Below are 19108 nucleotides of genomic sequence, written 5' to 3'. Positions count from 1 at the left end.
ACGCTACAACATTAGGCCAGGGCTCAGACAAGCTTCAGGTCCAGTGGTCCTATTTTTACATTGTAGAATCAAGATGTTGTTACGTTGGAACCTATCTCCACTTATATAATGGGATGACATGGGATAACTAAATTTATGGAAATTCACCTAACGGAAGATTTTAAGGAAAATGTCCCTTCCATATAACCGAGGGATTACAGTAGTGTATAATGTAAATCAGGGTTAGTCCTCCATGGTACAGTGATCTGGTTATGTGACCCGTTGTGGGCAGGGTTTCAGTGTGGGTGGAGAGTGTTCATCTGAGTTAGGATTGTTTGATAGGGTATGTCTGTGGTGTGCATTGGCACGTTGCAAATTATTTGTGAAACAGGCTGTCGTCGTTTTTAGACCTTGCACCAACCAGTGTCTGCTTCTCGGATCAAAGGGTATTATCAAGCAGGAAATTGTATTGTTTCTTCTGTTAGACTTTTATTCTAAGCTTTTCCATGCCAAGATTCCAGCATTTATCAGTGGTGTTTGTTTGAAGAGTAGCCAGGGTCTAGGTGTTGCTCCTGTTGTAACTGTGGCCAGAATGTATGCAGTGACGTGGTATGGCTGATTGTGAGGCAATGAGCAGCAGAGTAGCTCTGTTGTGTTTATCATTCGTTTTAAATTTCTTCCTGTTTCCCCTACATAAGCCGTGCCACAGTCACATGCTGTGCAATATACCATATCAGATGCGTCTCCAAATTGCACTTTATTTTTCAATTTTGTGATGGCATGGTGAACGCTGATCCCTTAGAATGATGTAATGAGGAAGACATGCCTTACTGGGTCAACAAAACACTGCTGTGAATCAAACATTGACCATACCATGCAACAGGCTCTAAAACAGCGAATTGTAGAGCCAGTGATTTTACGTTTCCAAAAACCCTAAATTCCATTTCAGAAGGTAAATTCCGTTTCGTATTCTCTCTGAACCTCTTCACCCGACTGTTCCAAGGGTCGAGTCCAAGCAAGCCTCACCCAGCTGAGTGTCCCCCCCCCCCTTTTCTTTGGTGGTGTCACTGGATGGTCGGTGTATTTCGCCACGGGGAAATGCAAAAATGCAGGGAATAATAAAATGATTCTTTCTTTTGATTTTTTTTCAAAAAATGTTTTGACAATCTCATCTGTATATGAACAATTTTCTAACATCGGGCCTTGTGTTTGCATTCAAATTGCCGGGGCAAAGAGATCTTTCCATCCGAGTTTCCAGCAACGTGGATCATGAATAAGGGGTAATATTTATTGACTAAAACATGTTCTGAATGTTTATCACCACCATTGTGCCTGACACAGAGGTGCCACTGGATATGTAAACATACAACTTATTGGCGAGAATTAAATTCGTGTGCAAATTTTCAGCTTTCTCGCCTATTCAGAAAGTACGAAACATTTATATACGTGAATCATTACCTCCACCACCGAAGGTGAAGGAGGTTATGTTTTCACCCCTTTCTGTCTGTCTGTTTGTCTGTGTACAGGATATCTCAAAAAGTTGCGGATGGATCCACATGAAATTTTGTGGACAGGTTCGGTGTGTGACAAGGACGAACTGCTTAGATTTTGGTGAAGATCCGGATCCGGATCTGGATACGAGAATTATTTAATTTTTTAAGTGATTCTTCACCATTGAGAGATAGTGCCAAAACGATATGGTACTGTATAGCATGATATTTCATAAATGTATTGGGCCAGATATGTTCATGTGGATCAGGCATTACATGGAGGAGGTTTGCACTCCACAAAGTGCCCTTCGAGTTTATAAGAGTGAGTCAGTCAAACACATATGAAATCTGTGAAATCTTCTCTTTGCAGTTCGAAGCTCAAACCCACCTCCCGCAAATTCCCTGCTTTCCTTCCTGAAAGTCTCTGTCGTGTCCATCTTGTTTTTACCCTGTGTACGCCGCCCCATCCATCTCCCTTCCACAGATCTAATGTCTCTGTTCCCCAATGTTTTGTGCTTCCCTCCCCCGCCCCTCTCGTCTCCTGCTCTCTTCGTTATACGTTTTGTGTGTTAGCTTTTATACCAGCCTTGACATTGTATTCAAAAAAGGCACTTTGTTGATTATGAAAAGGAACAAATTATACACATAAGGATGTATACAAGGTGTGTTCAAAAAGTATCCAACCTTAATTTTTCGTGCGTAAACCAATGAAGCTAGGGAGGCATGGTTTGGTGCACGTATGTAGGCGATCCTAATCCGTATGCGTGAATATTTTCCCGCCTGCAGAAGCTGTCAGTCGCCGACAGACCACCGATGAGTGAGGAAGTGTAAGTGAGTGCCGTCGGATTTTCGTTTTTGACAAAATAACGGATCACTGTGGTCTCATCGCCAGTGATCACTGTGTTGAAGAAGTTGGGATTGCTGTTCACAGTCTCCAGAATGTCCTGTGAAATCTCCAAACGGAGTTGCTTCTGTTCGATCGTTAGCAGCTTTGGCACGAACTTCGCTGAGATTCTCCTTAAGCCCAAATCTTCAGTCACAATGGAATGAACAGATCCAATGTTGACGCCCGCCTCGTCTGCAAGTTCTATGATCGTGATTCGACGATCCTGCATCAGCAGGGTCCTCACTTGGTCAATGACTATCTCATTTCAGGATGTTGAGGGCCTACCAGAACGTGCTTCACTTTCCACTGATGTGCGACCATCTTTGAAGCGGTTGCACCACTCTTTTATCTGTCTGGTGCCCATTGCTTCGTTCCCGAAGGCCTGTTGAATCTTGCGGATCGTTTCCACTTGGGAATCACCAAGCTTTACACAAAATTTGATGCAGTAGCGTTGTTCAGGTTTTTCCGTCATTTTGTCAAAAACGAAAATCCGATGGCACTCACTTACACTTCCTCACTCATCGGCGGTCTGTTGGCGACTGACAGCTTCTGCAGGCGGGAAAATATTCACGCATACGGATTAGGATCGCCTACATACGTGCACCAAACCACGCCTCCCTAGCTTCATTTGTTTACGCACGAAAAATTAAGGTTGGATACTTTTTGAACGCACCTCGTGTATATATATATATATATATATATATATATATATATATATATATATATATATATATATATATATATATATATATATATATATATATATATATATATATATATATATATATATTACCTACAAAAGTGTACACCCCCTTTCAAAATTTTCATGTCTTGTTTTCACCTCTTGTTAAATTTCATTAAATAACCTGGAATTAAATTTCATTAAATCAGACTTTTTCCACCTTTTACTTACCTATCATAACCCACAACCTCCAAGTGAAAAACAAATTCTACAAATTTCAAAAAATTAATTAAAAATACAAAACTAGATTGGTTGATTGTCCAATCCCCCCCCCCCCCCACCACCGAGTTATGACTTGGTTGAAGCATCTTTGACAGCAATTACATTTGTGAGTCTGTTGGGATAGGTCTCTACCAACTTTGCACACCTTGATTGGGCAATGTTAGCCCATTCTTCTGTACAAAACTGTTCAAGTTCAGTCAAGTTGTGTGGGGAGTGTTGATGGACAGCAATCTTCAAGTCATGCCACAAGATTTTCGATTGGATTTCGGTTGGGGCTCTGACTTGGCCACTCAAGGACATTTATCTTTTTGTTTCTTAACCACTGCAATGTAGCTTTGGCTGTGTGCTTTGGGTCACTGTCATGCTGAAAGGTGAACCTCAGTCCAATTTTCAGCTTTCTTGCAGAGGGCAGGAAGTTTTCCTCGAGGGTTTTTCTGTGTTTTGCTCCATCCATTTTCACTTCTAGCCTGCTGATGAGAAACATCCCCATAACATCATGCAGCCAACCACCCTGGTTCACTGTAGGGATGGTTTTCTTTGGGTGATGTGCTTTGTTGGGTTTGCACCAAATTTAACGTTTTGCATTTTAGCCAAAAAGTTCCATCTTGGTTTCGTCAGCCCACAAAACTTTTTGCCACGTGGCTTCTGAATCTCCAGAGTGTTTTTTGTAGAACTCAAACATGACTCAAGGTGAGCTTTTTTGAGTAATGGCTTCTTTCTTGCCACTCTACCGTACAGGCCAGACTTGTGGAGTGCTTGAGATATTGTTGTCACATGCACACAGTGATCAGTCTTTGCCATAAAGGCCTGTAGCCCTTTCAAAGTTGCCATTGGCCTTTTCATGGCCTCTCTGATCAGTCTCCTCCTTGCTTGATCATCCAGTTTAGAGGGACGGCCTAATCTAGGCAGGGTCTTGGTGGTACCATACGCCTTCCACTTCTTAATGGTTGTCTTGACTGTGCTCCAAGGGATATTCAAGGCCTTTGAAATATTGTTATACTCATGTACTGATCTCTGCCTTTCCACAACTTTATCCCAGAGGTCTTTTGAAAGCTCCTTGCCACTCACGGTTGAGTCTTTGCTGTGAAATGCATTACCCAGCAGAGGAAACCTGCAGGAACAGCTGATTTTATTCAGAATCAGAATCACTCCACTTGAACACAGGTGGTGGCCAACCAACTTGGTGTGTGATTTTGAAGGTGATTGGTTACACCTGAGCTGATTTACAATTGCTATTATAAGGGGGGGGGGGGGGTGGACACTTATCCAACCAAGATATTGTAGTTTTGTATTTTTAATTAATTTTGTGAAATTTGTAGAATTTGTTTTTCACTTGGAAGTTGTGGGTTACGACGTGTAAAAAATAAAGGTGGGAAAAGTCTGATTTAATTAAATTTAATTCCAGGCTACAAGATAACAAAAGGTGAAAATGTTGAAAGGGGATGTAGACTTTCTATAGGCACTGTACATGAACAAGTTAATTCAGGATAAATACTCCACACAGAGAACGAGGGTCCTCAATACAAAAGGAGTGAAATGAGTAAAACGTACCTACTGCTCCATGACAGGTCTCTTTCCCAAAGAGTTTCACGGCTGTAAAATTGTACAGTCAGTCATTTATTTATTGTTGTTGGCTGTGATAGCAAAAAGCAAATCAGACTATTTAATTTCAAAAGCTCATGTGACATGCTTCTGTTCACTTACAAACATTAAAATTATAAGGTGCTCAAAAGTGCAAGTGTGATTATAACTTCTGTTGGATGCAGGGGAGGACATTTGGAGACAACACGATACCATTACATGATTTTTCAATATACTAATACATATGACAATTTGCGAGGACATTCCTTTTGTGGACCCGTGGGATAGTGGACTTCCTCCATGCACTGAAGAAGTTCATTATTGGCCACCAGGAAGGCACAAGAATAGTGCACTCGGCTTTGATCTGTCTGGTGTCGGTTTGATTCTTGACTTGACGATAGACTTTGAGATTAGTACTTCATGGGCAGGGTGTTGTATCAGAAAGTATGCCATTCCTTGGATGGATGTTAAGTCGGGTGTCCCTTCTGCTGACTTTTGTTTGGTGATGTTAAATATTCCACTGAATCTTTCAAGAAGAATAAACAAGTTCAGGCCGGCACCCTGAACAACAAATTCTTGCCCAAATCAGTTTCAGTCAAATGCCAGGCCCGGCCAACCGATTCGTGAAAGACTTGGGCCAAACATCCTCCTCGGCTGACTTCACAAAAAGGTGTGAATATTTGGGATAATGAAAGAAGAAGTAGTCGTAGTGATGAATGCAATGTAATTATCCCACGTGTGTAGCGCAAAACGGGGTTAAGCAATTGGTTCACTTTGTCCGTCGGTTTATTTGTATGATCGAGGAACCACCTAATTTCAATAGAATTCCACATTTTGAACACTGCAGAACATGAATTGGAACACAAATCTGCAGTTTGACAGGACTTTGGCTCTGAATTTGTTAAATTATACAGAAACAGGAAACTTACTGTTTTTAGGGATGTCATAAAGGACACATACAACAGGCACAAATAACTAATTTAACGTGTTCAATAAGGTGGTGTAAAAGTTTGTACATCAACGGTGGTAAACTTCCAAATAAATGTCTGTTTGTGTTTTTTTTTTACAGCCTTTAAACTTGTATTTAATTTCAATGCGGGACTTTGAAAATGACGCATGAAGGCTAACGAGGCCCTTCATGCAGTTTTCAGCGACTCGGTTCTGCTCGCCGGATGCTTTTAGCCTGCCGTTGCTATCGGCAGAAATGTGCAATTCAAATCGGCTTTTCAACACAAATTCATCATTTAAACCCAGGAATGGCAATTTCAAAATGGCTAACCGTAATTGTATTCCTGGATGAAAATCGGACTCATAACCATATCGGAAATACGAGAAATTTAGAAGAGCCCTCACAACTCCCCCCCACCTCCCCTCAGCATGATTAATAGTAAATATAATTTAAAGAGTTGACTTTAAACTTGGCCTGTGCATTCACAAGCCCCAGATATGTCCTTCCCATTGCTGTTCGCAAGCACCCAAACCAGATACTGTGTCTCCCTCAAGGAAGTCTACCTTGTACATTTCGCTCCCTCGTAGATAATAACTGGCACAAGCTTTGTGTATTTTCACGTCGTGAAGATGTCCTTTCTCGAAGAGTTCGTTACCATTGCTTGGTAATGACGCAAAGCATCATCTTTTCCAATTGCAGGCATCCATTAAATAACTCACCAAGCCTGATATGTTCACAGAAGGCACTGCGCATGCATGCCAAGCATTGTGGGCTGGATTACATCATTGAAAAGTCCCGTATTGAATTAGATATTTGAATGCTATACAACACAAATCGTCTTGTTTGCAATTCCAAAATCCTCCAGTTTAGTAGTACTTAGGCAAAAACCTTATGCCGTTTGGACCAATCAGATTTCCTGCGTGCGCTGAGTGCAAAGTACCAGTGACATTCAGATAAAAATGGTGGCACCTCGCAATGCAACGACAGAGCAAATTATGTCTGAAATATTTGTTTGTTTGGTGCATCTTTTCTCAAAGATGGTTCTAAAATCGTCAGTTTCTCCGAGAAGAGTGGCAGAAGGTTCAGCACGAGACTGTTCCATTTGACCCATAGGCATCATATGGTTGCCATTGCGCCTGTTATTCGAACTTCACAAACAAAGCAAATGTAGATTGTGATCAGAAACACAAAGCAATGAGTTGAAAAGACTCTCGCCATGTCCTCTCTCTCAACACTGCATGGGGTGAGGTGTTCTTATGAACCCCAGTTCATTCTGTTGTGTGTTGACTCATGGAATGGTTTGGTGACTATAGGGGAGGGGGATAACCCACCCCCCCACCCTCTGCCCCGACCCGATTCCCAAAACCCATACCCAGTTCTTACCTTCAATCTGAATGCGTTTTCTATAGACTGCGTCAAAGCAGGTCCTCTTTGCTTCCAGGTATCCTTTCGTTTTGCACTCTGTCAGATATATACAGAGAGAAAAGATATTAGGTGGGAAACACATACTGGATGTGTCATGACTTGTGTTTCATCCGATCATGGAAAAGACATGGCTGCCTCCACATAAGTTACTGTAAACCTGTCGATTGCATTTTCCGCTTCAACAGTTTGATTTTATTCCACCTTTAAAAGTTGGTTAAGGACTTTTCCAACCCTCTTACTTGTGGGTTTTCCTCCCCCCGATCTCGTATTTTCTTTCTTGTTTATTCCCTTGCTTATTGCATATTTATCCCCCCCCCAACCCCCCAATTCTCTACACCTCACTCTTCCATGAGACTCGATCTTACATTGAAATAAACAATCCACTTGTACTTGATGCAGACATTCAGTTACGGGTGCTCAATTTGAACAACATTGACATCATACTGTTCAATAACTGTTTATATCCATTAGAGTAACAGCTGATGTCTTGGGTATAAAAATGACAATGTCATGATGTCATCTACCGAACACTACGACTACTACTACTACTACTAGTACTACTTGTTAATGGTCCCAATGAATCCCACCTTTTTTATGGGATCAGACTGGGAATGAGTTTGGACCAAACCCTTCATGAACCGGCTGGACAGGCCTTGTTTTCATTCAAACATTCAAAGGGAGATAATATGGACAGTGATTAGTAAGATGTACAGGGTGCCGGCGATAACTCATCGCTTTTGTGAAAGACACTGTAGGATCTTCAATGTCCATTATCTCAAACTTACAGACAGGATGTCAAGCTTTACATCGGCTCAAAGGACGGCATACTTTGTGATCAATGCCCTGCCAATCCGACAATTTATAGTCGGCTCGGGAATCGAACCCAGACTAGACAGCTCAAAAGGTAAGTGTGCTTCCTTTCTACCATCCTGTCGGACTGTCGACGTTAGTTTCCATAAAACAAATTACCAAATGGTATGCACAAAATGTTACATTGGCATATGGAATCCTTTTATCGTAAATCACAATATGGACTTCACAAAATTATAATACCAATTCAACAAAATAGATCTGAACATTCTGTACAATTGAAATTCTGACATCATGTTGAGTTTGAGATAAGCCTCAATACCTTGCAAACCATTCAGGTATTTATGACTGTTCTTCACACAATGTGTGTCCACTTTTGAAAACTCATCTTCCTCGCAAACTGCAAAAGGTGTGGACAGGCAGAAAAGACAGACAACTTTACCAAAAATCAAACTTGAAACCCAACAACTATTTTCTGTCTGGACCTCGCTCTTCTCTTGTGGACACGTCGGCCTTCGACCCTCTCTTGTTTAATTATTTCATGATCCTTGACTGCATATACAAAAGACTCCTGAATGCTTATTTCAAATCATATTATTGTTAACATGCCAGTAATATACAGTATTAATAATGATTCATCATTGAAATAATAAAGAGCCGAGCAGCGACAGGCTGCATACAAATAAATAAATAAATCGTGTTGGGATTCTCAAGCACGTGCTCCTTGTGAGGACTAAGTCACATTTGCTCTACAGCGAGGATACGGCGGCTGTACGCCCTCTGAATTGACAGAAACGTGCGGCGGCCGCAGAGTTTCTGCGGTGGCCTCAGGGTGGCCCTACGCCGTTGGCTATATTTTACAGGCCGTAAGGTCGCCGTGGAATTATAACGCGGAGTTATAACTTTTTTCATTTCTACATTCGCCGGAGCAATTCGACAAGCCGAAACAAAAGAAATGGTAAAAAAAAATAAAAAAAATTAACCCATTCGTTACCGTCCGTCTGGCTGCACGTTCGCCTTAGGGGCCCCTGCGGTCGCCTTGCAGGCACCTTGAGGCTACCGTGCGTCTGCCTTGAAAATTCTATGGCCACCGCAGGGCCCTCTTAAGGTCACCATGCGACATCAAATCAAAGACCGTACGGCAACCCCACGTTTTCGGTCTCCACAATTTCTAAGACCTAAGGCCTAAGTTACATTTGCTCTCGGCGAGGATACGGCGGCCGTACGCCCTCTTAATTGACAGAAATGTGCGGTGGCCACAGAGTTTCTGAGGTGGCCTCAGGGTGGCCCTATGCCGTATGGCTATATTTTACAGGCCGTAAGGTCGCCGTGAAATTATAACGCGGAGTTATAACTTTTTTCATTTATACGTTCGCCATAGCAATTCGACAAGCCGAAAAAAAAACTGGTAAAAAAAATTAACCCATTCGTTACCATCCGTCTGGCCGCACGTTCGCCTTAGGGCCCCTCTGCGGTCCCCCTGTGGTCGCCTTGCGGGCACCTTGCGTCTGCCTTGAAAATTCTATGGCTGCCGCAGGAACGCCCTAAGGTCACCGTGCGACATCAAATCAAAGACCGTACGGCAACCCCACGTTTTCGGTCTCCACAATTTATAAATACGCCATGCAGCTCCCCAAAAAATAAAAACATATGTGACTGCTACATTGTGTGACCGTGGAAATACTGCGGCCGCCGTATAATTGCTAGTGGCCGTAGATTTTGGAGACCCCACGGCCGCCGGGGCAAATGTGACTTCGGCCTAAATATGCTGTGCGGCTCCCCGAAAAATAAAAACATGTGACTGCTACATTGTGTGACCGTGGAAATACTGCGGCCGCCGTATAATTGCTAGTGGCCGTTGATTTTGGAGACCCCACGGCCACCGTGGCAAATGTGACCTCGGCCTGAATGTCTGCAGCTGTCGAGGAACCCAGATAGGGTTTGAAACAGCAAAGGCTTACGATGTCAAGCTTTTCATGGTTACTTTATGCAGATTTCTTTGGCTGGAGGAGCATGGGGTTCACACACACACACACACACACACACACACACACACACACACACACACACACACACACACACACACACACACACACACACACACACACACACACACACACACGGTATATATCCTATGGGAGAGGTACCAGCTCCTTTAAATTATTTACAAGATTATATTTGAAAGAAGGCAGGGATTTTAGGACATGTTGCACATCAGCAGGAACACTGCCTGATCCCACATTACAATTTACATACAAAATGGCATTCAAGGCTGACAACTTGCAGCTTACAACTTTTCCCAGGTTTTGAAGTACCTACACCCAAAATTTGGGGCCTCTAGGTGCTATGGTTCAGCCGTGAAAGGTTAACGTACAAACACACAAACACTTGAAGATATGTACATGATTTACTATGTCGAGCAAGGCCATTGTTGGTGGAAGAGACTCAAACTCACTTTCCTCAGGTGTGAAATCCTTGTTCCTGGGCTTCTCACACTTCGATTTGACTCTGCGGCATTCATCTATTCCACAAACTGTGTGAACAAAAGAAGAGATAATATACAGTTGTTTAAACTTTTCCATTTCATTCTTTATCCAATGAAGGCTGAGATTTTACATGGAATATTTCTTTATTAAAAGCAGAGTAATGTTTGTAGATCAATTATTTTTGAGAGAATTTGTTTTCATGGTGATGCTAAGCCAATCCTCATAACCCACATATTCTCCGCTCTAATGTACCTGCTGAGAATCAAAATGGTGGCAGGCGAGATTTAAATAACTATTAAAAAAAAATACGAAAGGGGGTGGCGAATAACCATGAAATCTCTGGTGAATGGAAACATCAAGGTGTTCACATTTAGATACAATTAGCTGCACAGTGTGGTGATGATTGCCTGTCAAGGACATCCATTTTTAAAGACCATCTTGGGGGCAAGAAGTTTTGATGAATGATGGTATAGCACGACACTTGAGAAAATCCATAAAACAAGTTTGAACTTAAAAATTATTGGTGTTGAATTAAATGACCAAATATGCAAATCCTCTTTAAATTTGAAGTCACTCTGATGAAAATTGTCAATGTTAGGAATTTAGCCTTTGTCGACTTTTTGGCCTATGTTGACCTCAAAAATACTTGTTCATTGAATTCAGTGAGCTGACATACAAATCCTCTTCAAATTTCAAGTCAATTGGATGAAAATTGAGGATTTTAGAAATTCCACCTAAGTTGTTGACCTTTGGCATATGTTGACCTTTTGACCATTTGACTTCAAAAACAATTGGCTTCTTGCTTATGAGGAACTGTACCATTTGGTGAATTTTCTTGAAGAGCGGCTTAAAATTGTAACCTGTAGGCGATTGACAAACAAACCAACAAGCAGTCATAGACTGGTACTTATGAAATCGTCAACTTGACCTCTGACCTTGTCTAATAAAAGCTGTCTCAAGAGAAGGTAGCGACGTAAACCAGAAGTTTCTTCGATGATTCTGCACCAAACCATCAAAAATCGAATATTTGACCTCACCGTGTCCTTGACCTTTGACCGATTTTGACCAAAATCTAATCAGCACTTGCCATCACCCTCCTGAATCACGTGGTGTAATTTGACATTGGTAGCTTCTTCCGTTCTCGAATTATCGTGCATACAAACAAACAAACAAACAAACAAACACACAAACAAACAAACAGAGGACAGAAGTCATCAATATACTTACGAAATCTAAATATTTCGTAAGTAATAAATAACAACCCTCAAGTGTGCGACATCGTCGGGACGCCTTTGGTACCCAGCGATGCTGCCTTGCAGCATGTGGAATCGGAAATGGGAGAGAGAGTGGTGTACAATAATTATTGATTGATTAATTGATCAACTGCAGAATTAAAATAAAAAAAATAATGGTACAATAATTAATTTATTAATCAAATGGCTAATAGCATACTGAAGCCACCACTGATTAATCCAAATCTGTAAGTGTTTGAAAATTAAGTAATCAATCGAAAAAATTAATTGATCAATCAATGAATGAAAAATACCCTTTATAGACAAATAACTTGTTCACTGTCATGTCCAAGTATCAGCTTCTGAGCTCAAAAGGTGCCTGAGATATTGCCCAGATGAGAATTAAAATAAATAAATAATTAATAAATCCATTACAATTAAGTAATTAATCAATTAATTGATTAAGTAAAAAAAACAAAAAAAACAGCTTTTTTTGCCAAAGAACAGCTTCACTTTTGTCCCCAAATTCCAGCTTCCTCGATCAAAGGATGGCTGAGATACTGCCCAGACAAACAAACAAACAAACAAACAAACAAACAAAAAATTAAAAATCACTCATTGAGCGACACTTGGCGAAACGGAACAGCACTCGGTAGAGTGCATACCTCCGCCAGGCTGAATAGTTTACATTTTTGTATGCCACGGATAAGTCAGATCTGAATCCGGACCTGAACCAAAACCAAATCGGCTTGTTCTTGTTACTTGTATCTCATGCAATATCGTTTTTTCACCACATCTCTCAATGGTGAAGAATCAGTTAAAAATTAAATAATTATTGTATCCAGATCTGGATTCGGATCTTTACCAAAATTGAATCAATTCTTCCTAGTGGCACTCCCAACCGTCCTGTCCACCAAGTTTCGTGTGAATCCGTCCATAACTTTTTGAGATATCATGCTAGATATAGTTTTTGACCCTATCTCTCAATGGTGAAGAGTCACTTTAAAAATTCTCAGATCTGGAATCAGATCTTCACCAAAATTAAGCGTTGCTGTCGTCGGTCGGTCTCCAACAAACAAACAAAATTTCAGAACGAACGATTGCTTGAGAACTATGGCCAAAAATCGTGTGACAAACAAACAAACGGAGTGAAAACTGAGTACTCTCTTTTGTCGGCGCTTGGTGATGGCATCATGCATCACCAGGATATGGAAATAGGAAGGAGCGGTGTACAATATACTTTCATAAATCTTTGATTTTTTGCAAGTAACAAACAGAGGCATAGACAGGCCAACAACCATGTATAACTTACCAAAATAATGATCAGAATTGTTGTTGCAGTGTTTGTTTGAAGCCAAACAAGCAAGTTGAATGCAATCTGAAAAGCACAGTGATGGATCTAAGATCAGTCAAAGGATGTGCTCTTCGACACAGGTGGAAGCCATTTGGCCCATCACACCTGTGCTTCACACACACACACACATACACACACACACACACACACACACACACACACACACACACACACACACACACACACACACACACACACACACACACACACACACACACACACACACACACACACACATACACACACACTACTTAATCAACCCTCAAGGTTGTTGACCAGCAAGGTATTCTGACTTAAAACATGAAGCAGTGAGGATGTCAAGCTTGCAAAATTATTCACTTTCAGCTTTGGCTTCAGCGAGGACGTGAGACTGAAGGGGAATTCCGTCACCGAGTTAAAATCAAATCCAAGTAAATGAAATTGCGATTTTACTCCACTCGCAGTCCGTATTCGTTTATCTCACCAAGCATTTGTTCCAGGGAGAAATAGCATTCCCTTTGTATCCCTCCATCCAGGACTTCTGCAAACACAGCAAATATTAATTAAACAATAATAACACCATCCCTTTCATGCTGTAAAGGCACATGGAGCTGCTGAGGCAGTTTCATCGGCAAGATACTCATTTCACTAACCTCAGCCAGGTGACAGGCTGAGTCAACCTCACCGAGTGTTAATTCAACAGCTCAAACTCAGGACCCTTCGGTCCCAAGTCAGCCACCCTAACTACAAAGCCAACAGCAGGCACATATATTAATTAAATCAACTATAATTACCAATAATCACACAATATGATTTGATGAAATACTTTGATGACAATTCAAACAATGTTGGCTGCAACTGTGTAAAAGTCTGGCACATCTTGTGATGCTATTTTCTTGCTACGATGTTGACTTAGATATTATATTGTTGTTGAAGGTTCACCACGTTTATACTGAGATATTATTGTATTGTTCCTTTTTCAAACTTCCAGTTTATACTTTTCTCGAGAAAGCTGAAAATAATATACACATGTACATAACAAAGTAGCGTACAAGGATTGTATATTATCTTTCTGATAAGGATTATATTTGGAATCGACAAACAATACTATTATAAGACGACAGCTGCGAGGAAACTAATATTACTCACTGGTTTCGCCAACTCGACGATTTGTCACTAAATTAATATTTTATCCGTGGGTGGCAGATAGCCAAGACCGAAGAGGTCTGCACACTCCTCTTTGAGCTGTCTGGCCTGGGTTTGAATCCCGACCCAGCTTATAAACCGTCATGCTGGTGTTTTGCATTCAGGGCGTGAGACATCAATGTGTGTACCATCCATCGGATGGAAATAAAGCCGGGTGTCCCATCTACTAGCATTAGTTGGCGGACGTTAAAAGATCCCATGGTGTCCTTCATGCAGAGTCGGTGGTGAGTTGTCCTCGGCACCCTGAACAAGTTACAATTTCCTGTGCATAAAGTGCATAGCAAGTGGTCTGGTCTTCTCGTACACTCCTCGACACTAAGATGAACCACTTGCCATCTCAGAGTGTGGTTGCTGTTTGGTTCAGCAGCTCCTCCATGAAAACATGAACGTTGCAAGGTTTTTCGCAGGTCAGCTATGTTCGGCCGTCTTTGGCTACGAATGGCAACCATGATTTTATGCAAATAATGTGGGATTAGAAAAAGTATTAATAAAATGTAAAAGGGAAGAGGACAAAATAAGGGAGAGGAAGGACGGTTGAGAGTTGAGGAGTTGGGGGGGAGTAAAGGGATGGAATTTGGGAAGAAATGGGAGTTGGTGAAGGAAAATTTGGGCTGAGGGTTGGGGGGGGCAAAAAAATCACTTTCATGAATATTATCCGCAATATGTAAATTGATACCTTAATCGATGGGATTCGAACCGTTTTACATAGAATAATGAATTGCAGTGGAGGGGGCACTCACTACAAGTGCATTCCATACATATATGTTGTGACCAAACCGTGATGTCTGCCAACGACATGCAAGGAGCAGTGCTGAGAATTGTCTCCATTTACAAAATCCATTTGTCATGGGATATGTGATTACATTGTCATCACAATATTATCATATCTCATGAGAAATGCATGGTACACACTGTATATATAGAAAAGAGAAGGCTCTTGCAGAGCCAGTCTGGTATGGTCCCAGCCCATAGCGTTTAAAACGTATCTCTCATGGGTTGGGAATTAAAATTCACTTTTAGAAATGTTTTAAAACACCATGAGTCAACAACACAAACCAACCTGCATCACTCTGCGCCATTCCCACGAAGAGGAAAATGGACAGAATGAGAGAGAGGACTAAGCAGCTGGACGTTCTGTCCATCTCTTTCTGTATAAGCACAAGATCTATCTGCCTGTCTGCTCCACCATTCGCTTTTATTTGAGACCAGCGTCCGATTTGAGCTTCTCGTGTTCTCTCGCTTTGTAAGACACGCCCATAGACACGCCCACTGGATACCGAAATCGAAGCTCTCCCTTTACATAATGATCAGAGGAGAGCATTTAGGCGCATGTGACTCGAACAGAGTGTGTGCAAGGATTATGTTAAGAGTTAGAGTTCGGGATAGTATATTAAGACTAAGATTTCAGGAAGGCAAACCTTGAAGGTGTGGGGGGAGAGAGAGATGAGGAGAGAGAGATAGAGATAGAGATAGAGATAGAGATAGAGATAGAGATAGAGATAGAGATAGAGATAGAGATAGAGATAGAGATAGAGATAGAGATAGAGATAGAGATAGAGATAGAGATAGAGATAGAGATAGAGATAGAGATAGAGATAGAGATAGAGATAGAGATAGAGATAGAGATAGAGATAGAGATAGAGATAGAGATAGAGATAGAGATAGAGATAGAGATAGAGATAGAGATAGAGATAGAGATAGAGATAGAGATAGAGATAGAGATAGAGATAGAGATAGAGATAGAGATAGAGATAGAGATAGAGATAGAGATAGAGATAGAGATAGAGATAGAGATAGAGATAGAGATAGAGATAGAGATAGAGATAGAGATAGAGATAGAGATAGAGATAGAGATAGAGATAGAGATAGAGATAGAGATAGAGATAGAGATAGAGATAGAGATAGAGATAGAGATAGAGATAGAGATAGAGATAGAGATAGGGAGATAGAGATAGGGAGATAGAGATAGGGAGATGGAGATAGAGATAGAGATAGAGATAGAGATAGAGATAGAGATAGAGATAGAGATAGAGATAGAGATAGGGAGATAGGGAGATAGGGAGATAGGGAGATAGGGAGATAGAGATAGGGAGATAGAGATAGGGAGATAGAGATAGGGAGATAGAGATAGGGAGATAGAGATAGGGAGATAGAGATAGGGAGATAGAGATAGGGAGATAGAGATAGGGAGATAGAGATAGGGAGATAGAGATAGGGAGATAGAGAGATAGAGAGATAGAGAGATAGAGAGATAGAGATAGAGATAGAGATAGAGATAGAGATAGAGATAGAGATAGAGATAGAGATAGAGATAGAGATAGAGATAGAGATAGAGATAGAGATAGAGATAGAGATAGAGATAGAGATAGAAATAGAGATAGAGATAGAGATAGAGATAGAGATAGAGAGATAGAGAGATAGAGAGAGAGAGAGAGAGAGAGAGAGAGATGGTCAAGATTGGGACGAACTTGCCTAGAGGGCAATCAGCATCAGAGAAATGAGCAACCTTCAAGGGAAAAAGTGCAGTGTTCAGTGTGCAGGGTAAGTTTGTTTGAAGGAGGTGTAAATCCAGAGGAATAAAGAGGCCAGTGGTTGAGCAGGGAGGTAATGATTGCTATTAACTCTTAAGGAGAAGCAGAAGATATTTATGAGCAATAAAAACGACAGCACTCGAGTTGGACTTGGGTCCATGTTGGAGTAAACAGAGGCTCATTAAGAGAATAACTCAGCAAGCCAAAAGAAAGTACGAGAAAGATGTGGATAAGAATATTAAACATGATAACAAGGTATTCTTTAAATATTTAAGGGATGAAGAACAAGTGAGAACAAGTGTGGGTCGATTGAGATATAGCACAGGAAGAGTGGTTAATGATGAAAGCGAGATGGCAGGTGTGGTGATAATTCCTTTCATTGTGCTGGTTGATAATTAATGGTGCTTAATTCAACCAGGCTAATCACCTGGTGTTGGCTTAATTGTTAGAGTGGTTGGCTTGGAATCCTAGAATTTTGATCGGATAGTCTTCAAACTTCATGGGAATATAGTTCATGATCTGGCGCTCAGCTGATTAATTTTTGGTGGCGATTGGCCTTGACCTTCATGGTTAACGCCTAAGGTCAAACATATTTGACCCCAAGGTCAAATTTTCAAGTTTTAGGAACCATATCGTGTAGTACCTCAAATTGAACACCTCGATGAGTGCTTTCCAGATATGTCAAGCTTGAGACATTATGACGTCATTTGGTGACGTTATGAGGCAAACGCATATTTTTCATGGTTACTCTGTAGAACGATTCTCATCGGAATCTCTCGTAGGCAGATATTCCTCAAGGAGTCGCTCCTGGTGGATAGCAGCTCTGTTCACCTCAGTGTGACCTTAAAGAAGTCACACGTGGTCACCTTTTGGCAAGATACGGCTCACCCTGCGGGTGACATTGGTTTTTATTTGTCTGTTCGTCAGTCGGTCTGTCTGTCTGTGTTTGTCCGCACAGAACTTCCGTGTTTTTCTCCGCAACCGCGTGTCAGATTGAGACAAAATTTTGATCATGAGTGTAACGACTCATGTGAAATGTGGAATATTTTATGACAATTATGACATCATAAGTCACGTGTTGTGGCAGCCATATTGGAAAAAAGGAAAAAAAAAAACTTTGGACCCCCATCTATCTCTGAATCTCTGAAAATCAATCAATCTCTGAAACCACACCAAAGAAAAAATTGAAACTTGGCACATAGCAAGTACTCATCATGGGAAATGAGAGTTATTATTTTATGACATCATAGGTGCCTTCGTTATGACATCATAATCAGAGATGCCAACTTTTGGAAATCAGAATTAGGGAGGATTTTCAACCGACACCAAATAATGTGCGCAAAGCGCACATCTCGAGCGCGGAGTGCTCGACCCTTGCGGCGGGGTCCAGGGCCCGCCTTAGGGCCCTGGAAGCTCTGGGGTTCCAGACGCTCTCTCGTGCCCTCTGAGCCCTATTTTGGAGCATTTAACATGTTAAGAATTCCCACTTTTTGAACAAAAAAAGGGGAAAATTGTGCACTTTTTAATGTTACATGTATGTTAATATTAGTAAGTTAGAGGACAATCAAAGATTAACAAAAAGCACAAAAGAAGCAATATTTTTCTTACCTTACTGGCTGGTACTACTGCTGCTTGCTTTTTCCATGGCAGCTTTGCTGAGTGACAGCTGTGTGGCTCTTTAGCCCTTCTGATTATGTCTTTGCTGTATTCTCTCTGGTAGCAAGGGGTGTTATGAGCTAGTTTTTCAATTAAGAGAGCTTCCAGGGTTTTGACACTCAAATTGGGACGAAATTCAGTATGATTCTTCCGTACAAGACTGAGTGCCCGCTCACATGATGCGTTCGAATGAGGAATGACCAAGATTCCCTTCATCACTTTGCTCAAATTAGGATACTTCTTGGCACCAGTGCAGGGATCTGTGAGCTGTGAAATCCGATGCCACTGCTCATCCACTCTCACTGTCTCAGTAGCAATTGTAGCTATGGAGGCGTCTGCCTGGTAGTGAGCGAATTCACTCTCAAGACTGTCTATGTCACTATCACCGCCACTGAACAGACAGGGGAATTTCTTGATGAAAACTCCACACAGTCAAACCCCACTTCTTGGTGTAGCTTAACATCCAGCACCTGAGCATGCTTGGCTAATTCATCATCTAGCGGCCAGGTTTTGAAGATATAATTGCAGGCTTTCACATAATATGAGCGAACTGCACTGAAGAAACTTTGGATGTCTGACT

At 41.3% G+C, this 19108-nt stretch overlaps 1 protein-coding gene across 7 annotated transcripts in view; it reads right to left on the bottom strand.

The window, feature by feature from the left end:
* Positions 1-19108, bottom strand: part of LOC147011585 (uncharacterized) — an 80784-nt gene that overhangs the window by 11516 nt on the left and 50160 nt on the right. For 4 of the 7 annotated variants that reach the window (XM_085856276.1, XM_085856278.1, XM_085856280.1 and 1 more), the window contains exons 2-7: positions 13620-13676; positions 13115-13180; positions 10540-10617; positions 8407-8484; positions 7233-7310; positions 4871-4912 (exon numbers count right to left, since the gene is read on the bottom strand). In XM_085856276.1, the coding sequence (XP_085712402.1) occupies positions 4871-4912; positions 7233-7310; positions 8407-8484; positions 10540-10617; positions 13115-13180; positions 13620-13676 (399 nt within the window). Of the gene's footprint in view, positions 1-4870; positions 4913-7232; positions 7311-8406; positions 8485-10539; positions 10618-13114; positions 13181-13619; positions 13677-15401; positions 15583-19108 lie in introns of those variants that run through there. The other 3 variants (XM_085856275.1, XM_085856277.1, XM_085856279.1) reach the window with 3 other exon arrangements.

The sequence above is a fragment of the Eptatretus burgeri genome, chromosome 15 (assembly GCF_056783735.1).
Source record: "Eptatretus burgeri isolate ZD-2024b chromosome 15, Ebu_testis_v1, whole genome shotgun sequence".
Lineage (NCBI taxonomy): Eukaryota > Metazoa > Chordata > Myxini > Myxiniformes > Myxinidae > Eptatretus > Eptatretus burgeri.
The sequence above is the reverse complement of the archived record's forward strand: the minus strand, read 5'-3'. Positions and strand labels throughout refer to the sequence as shown.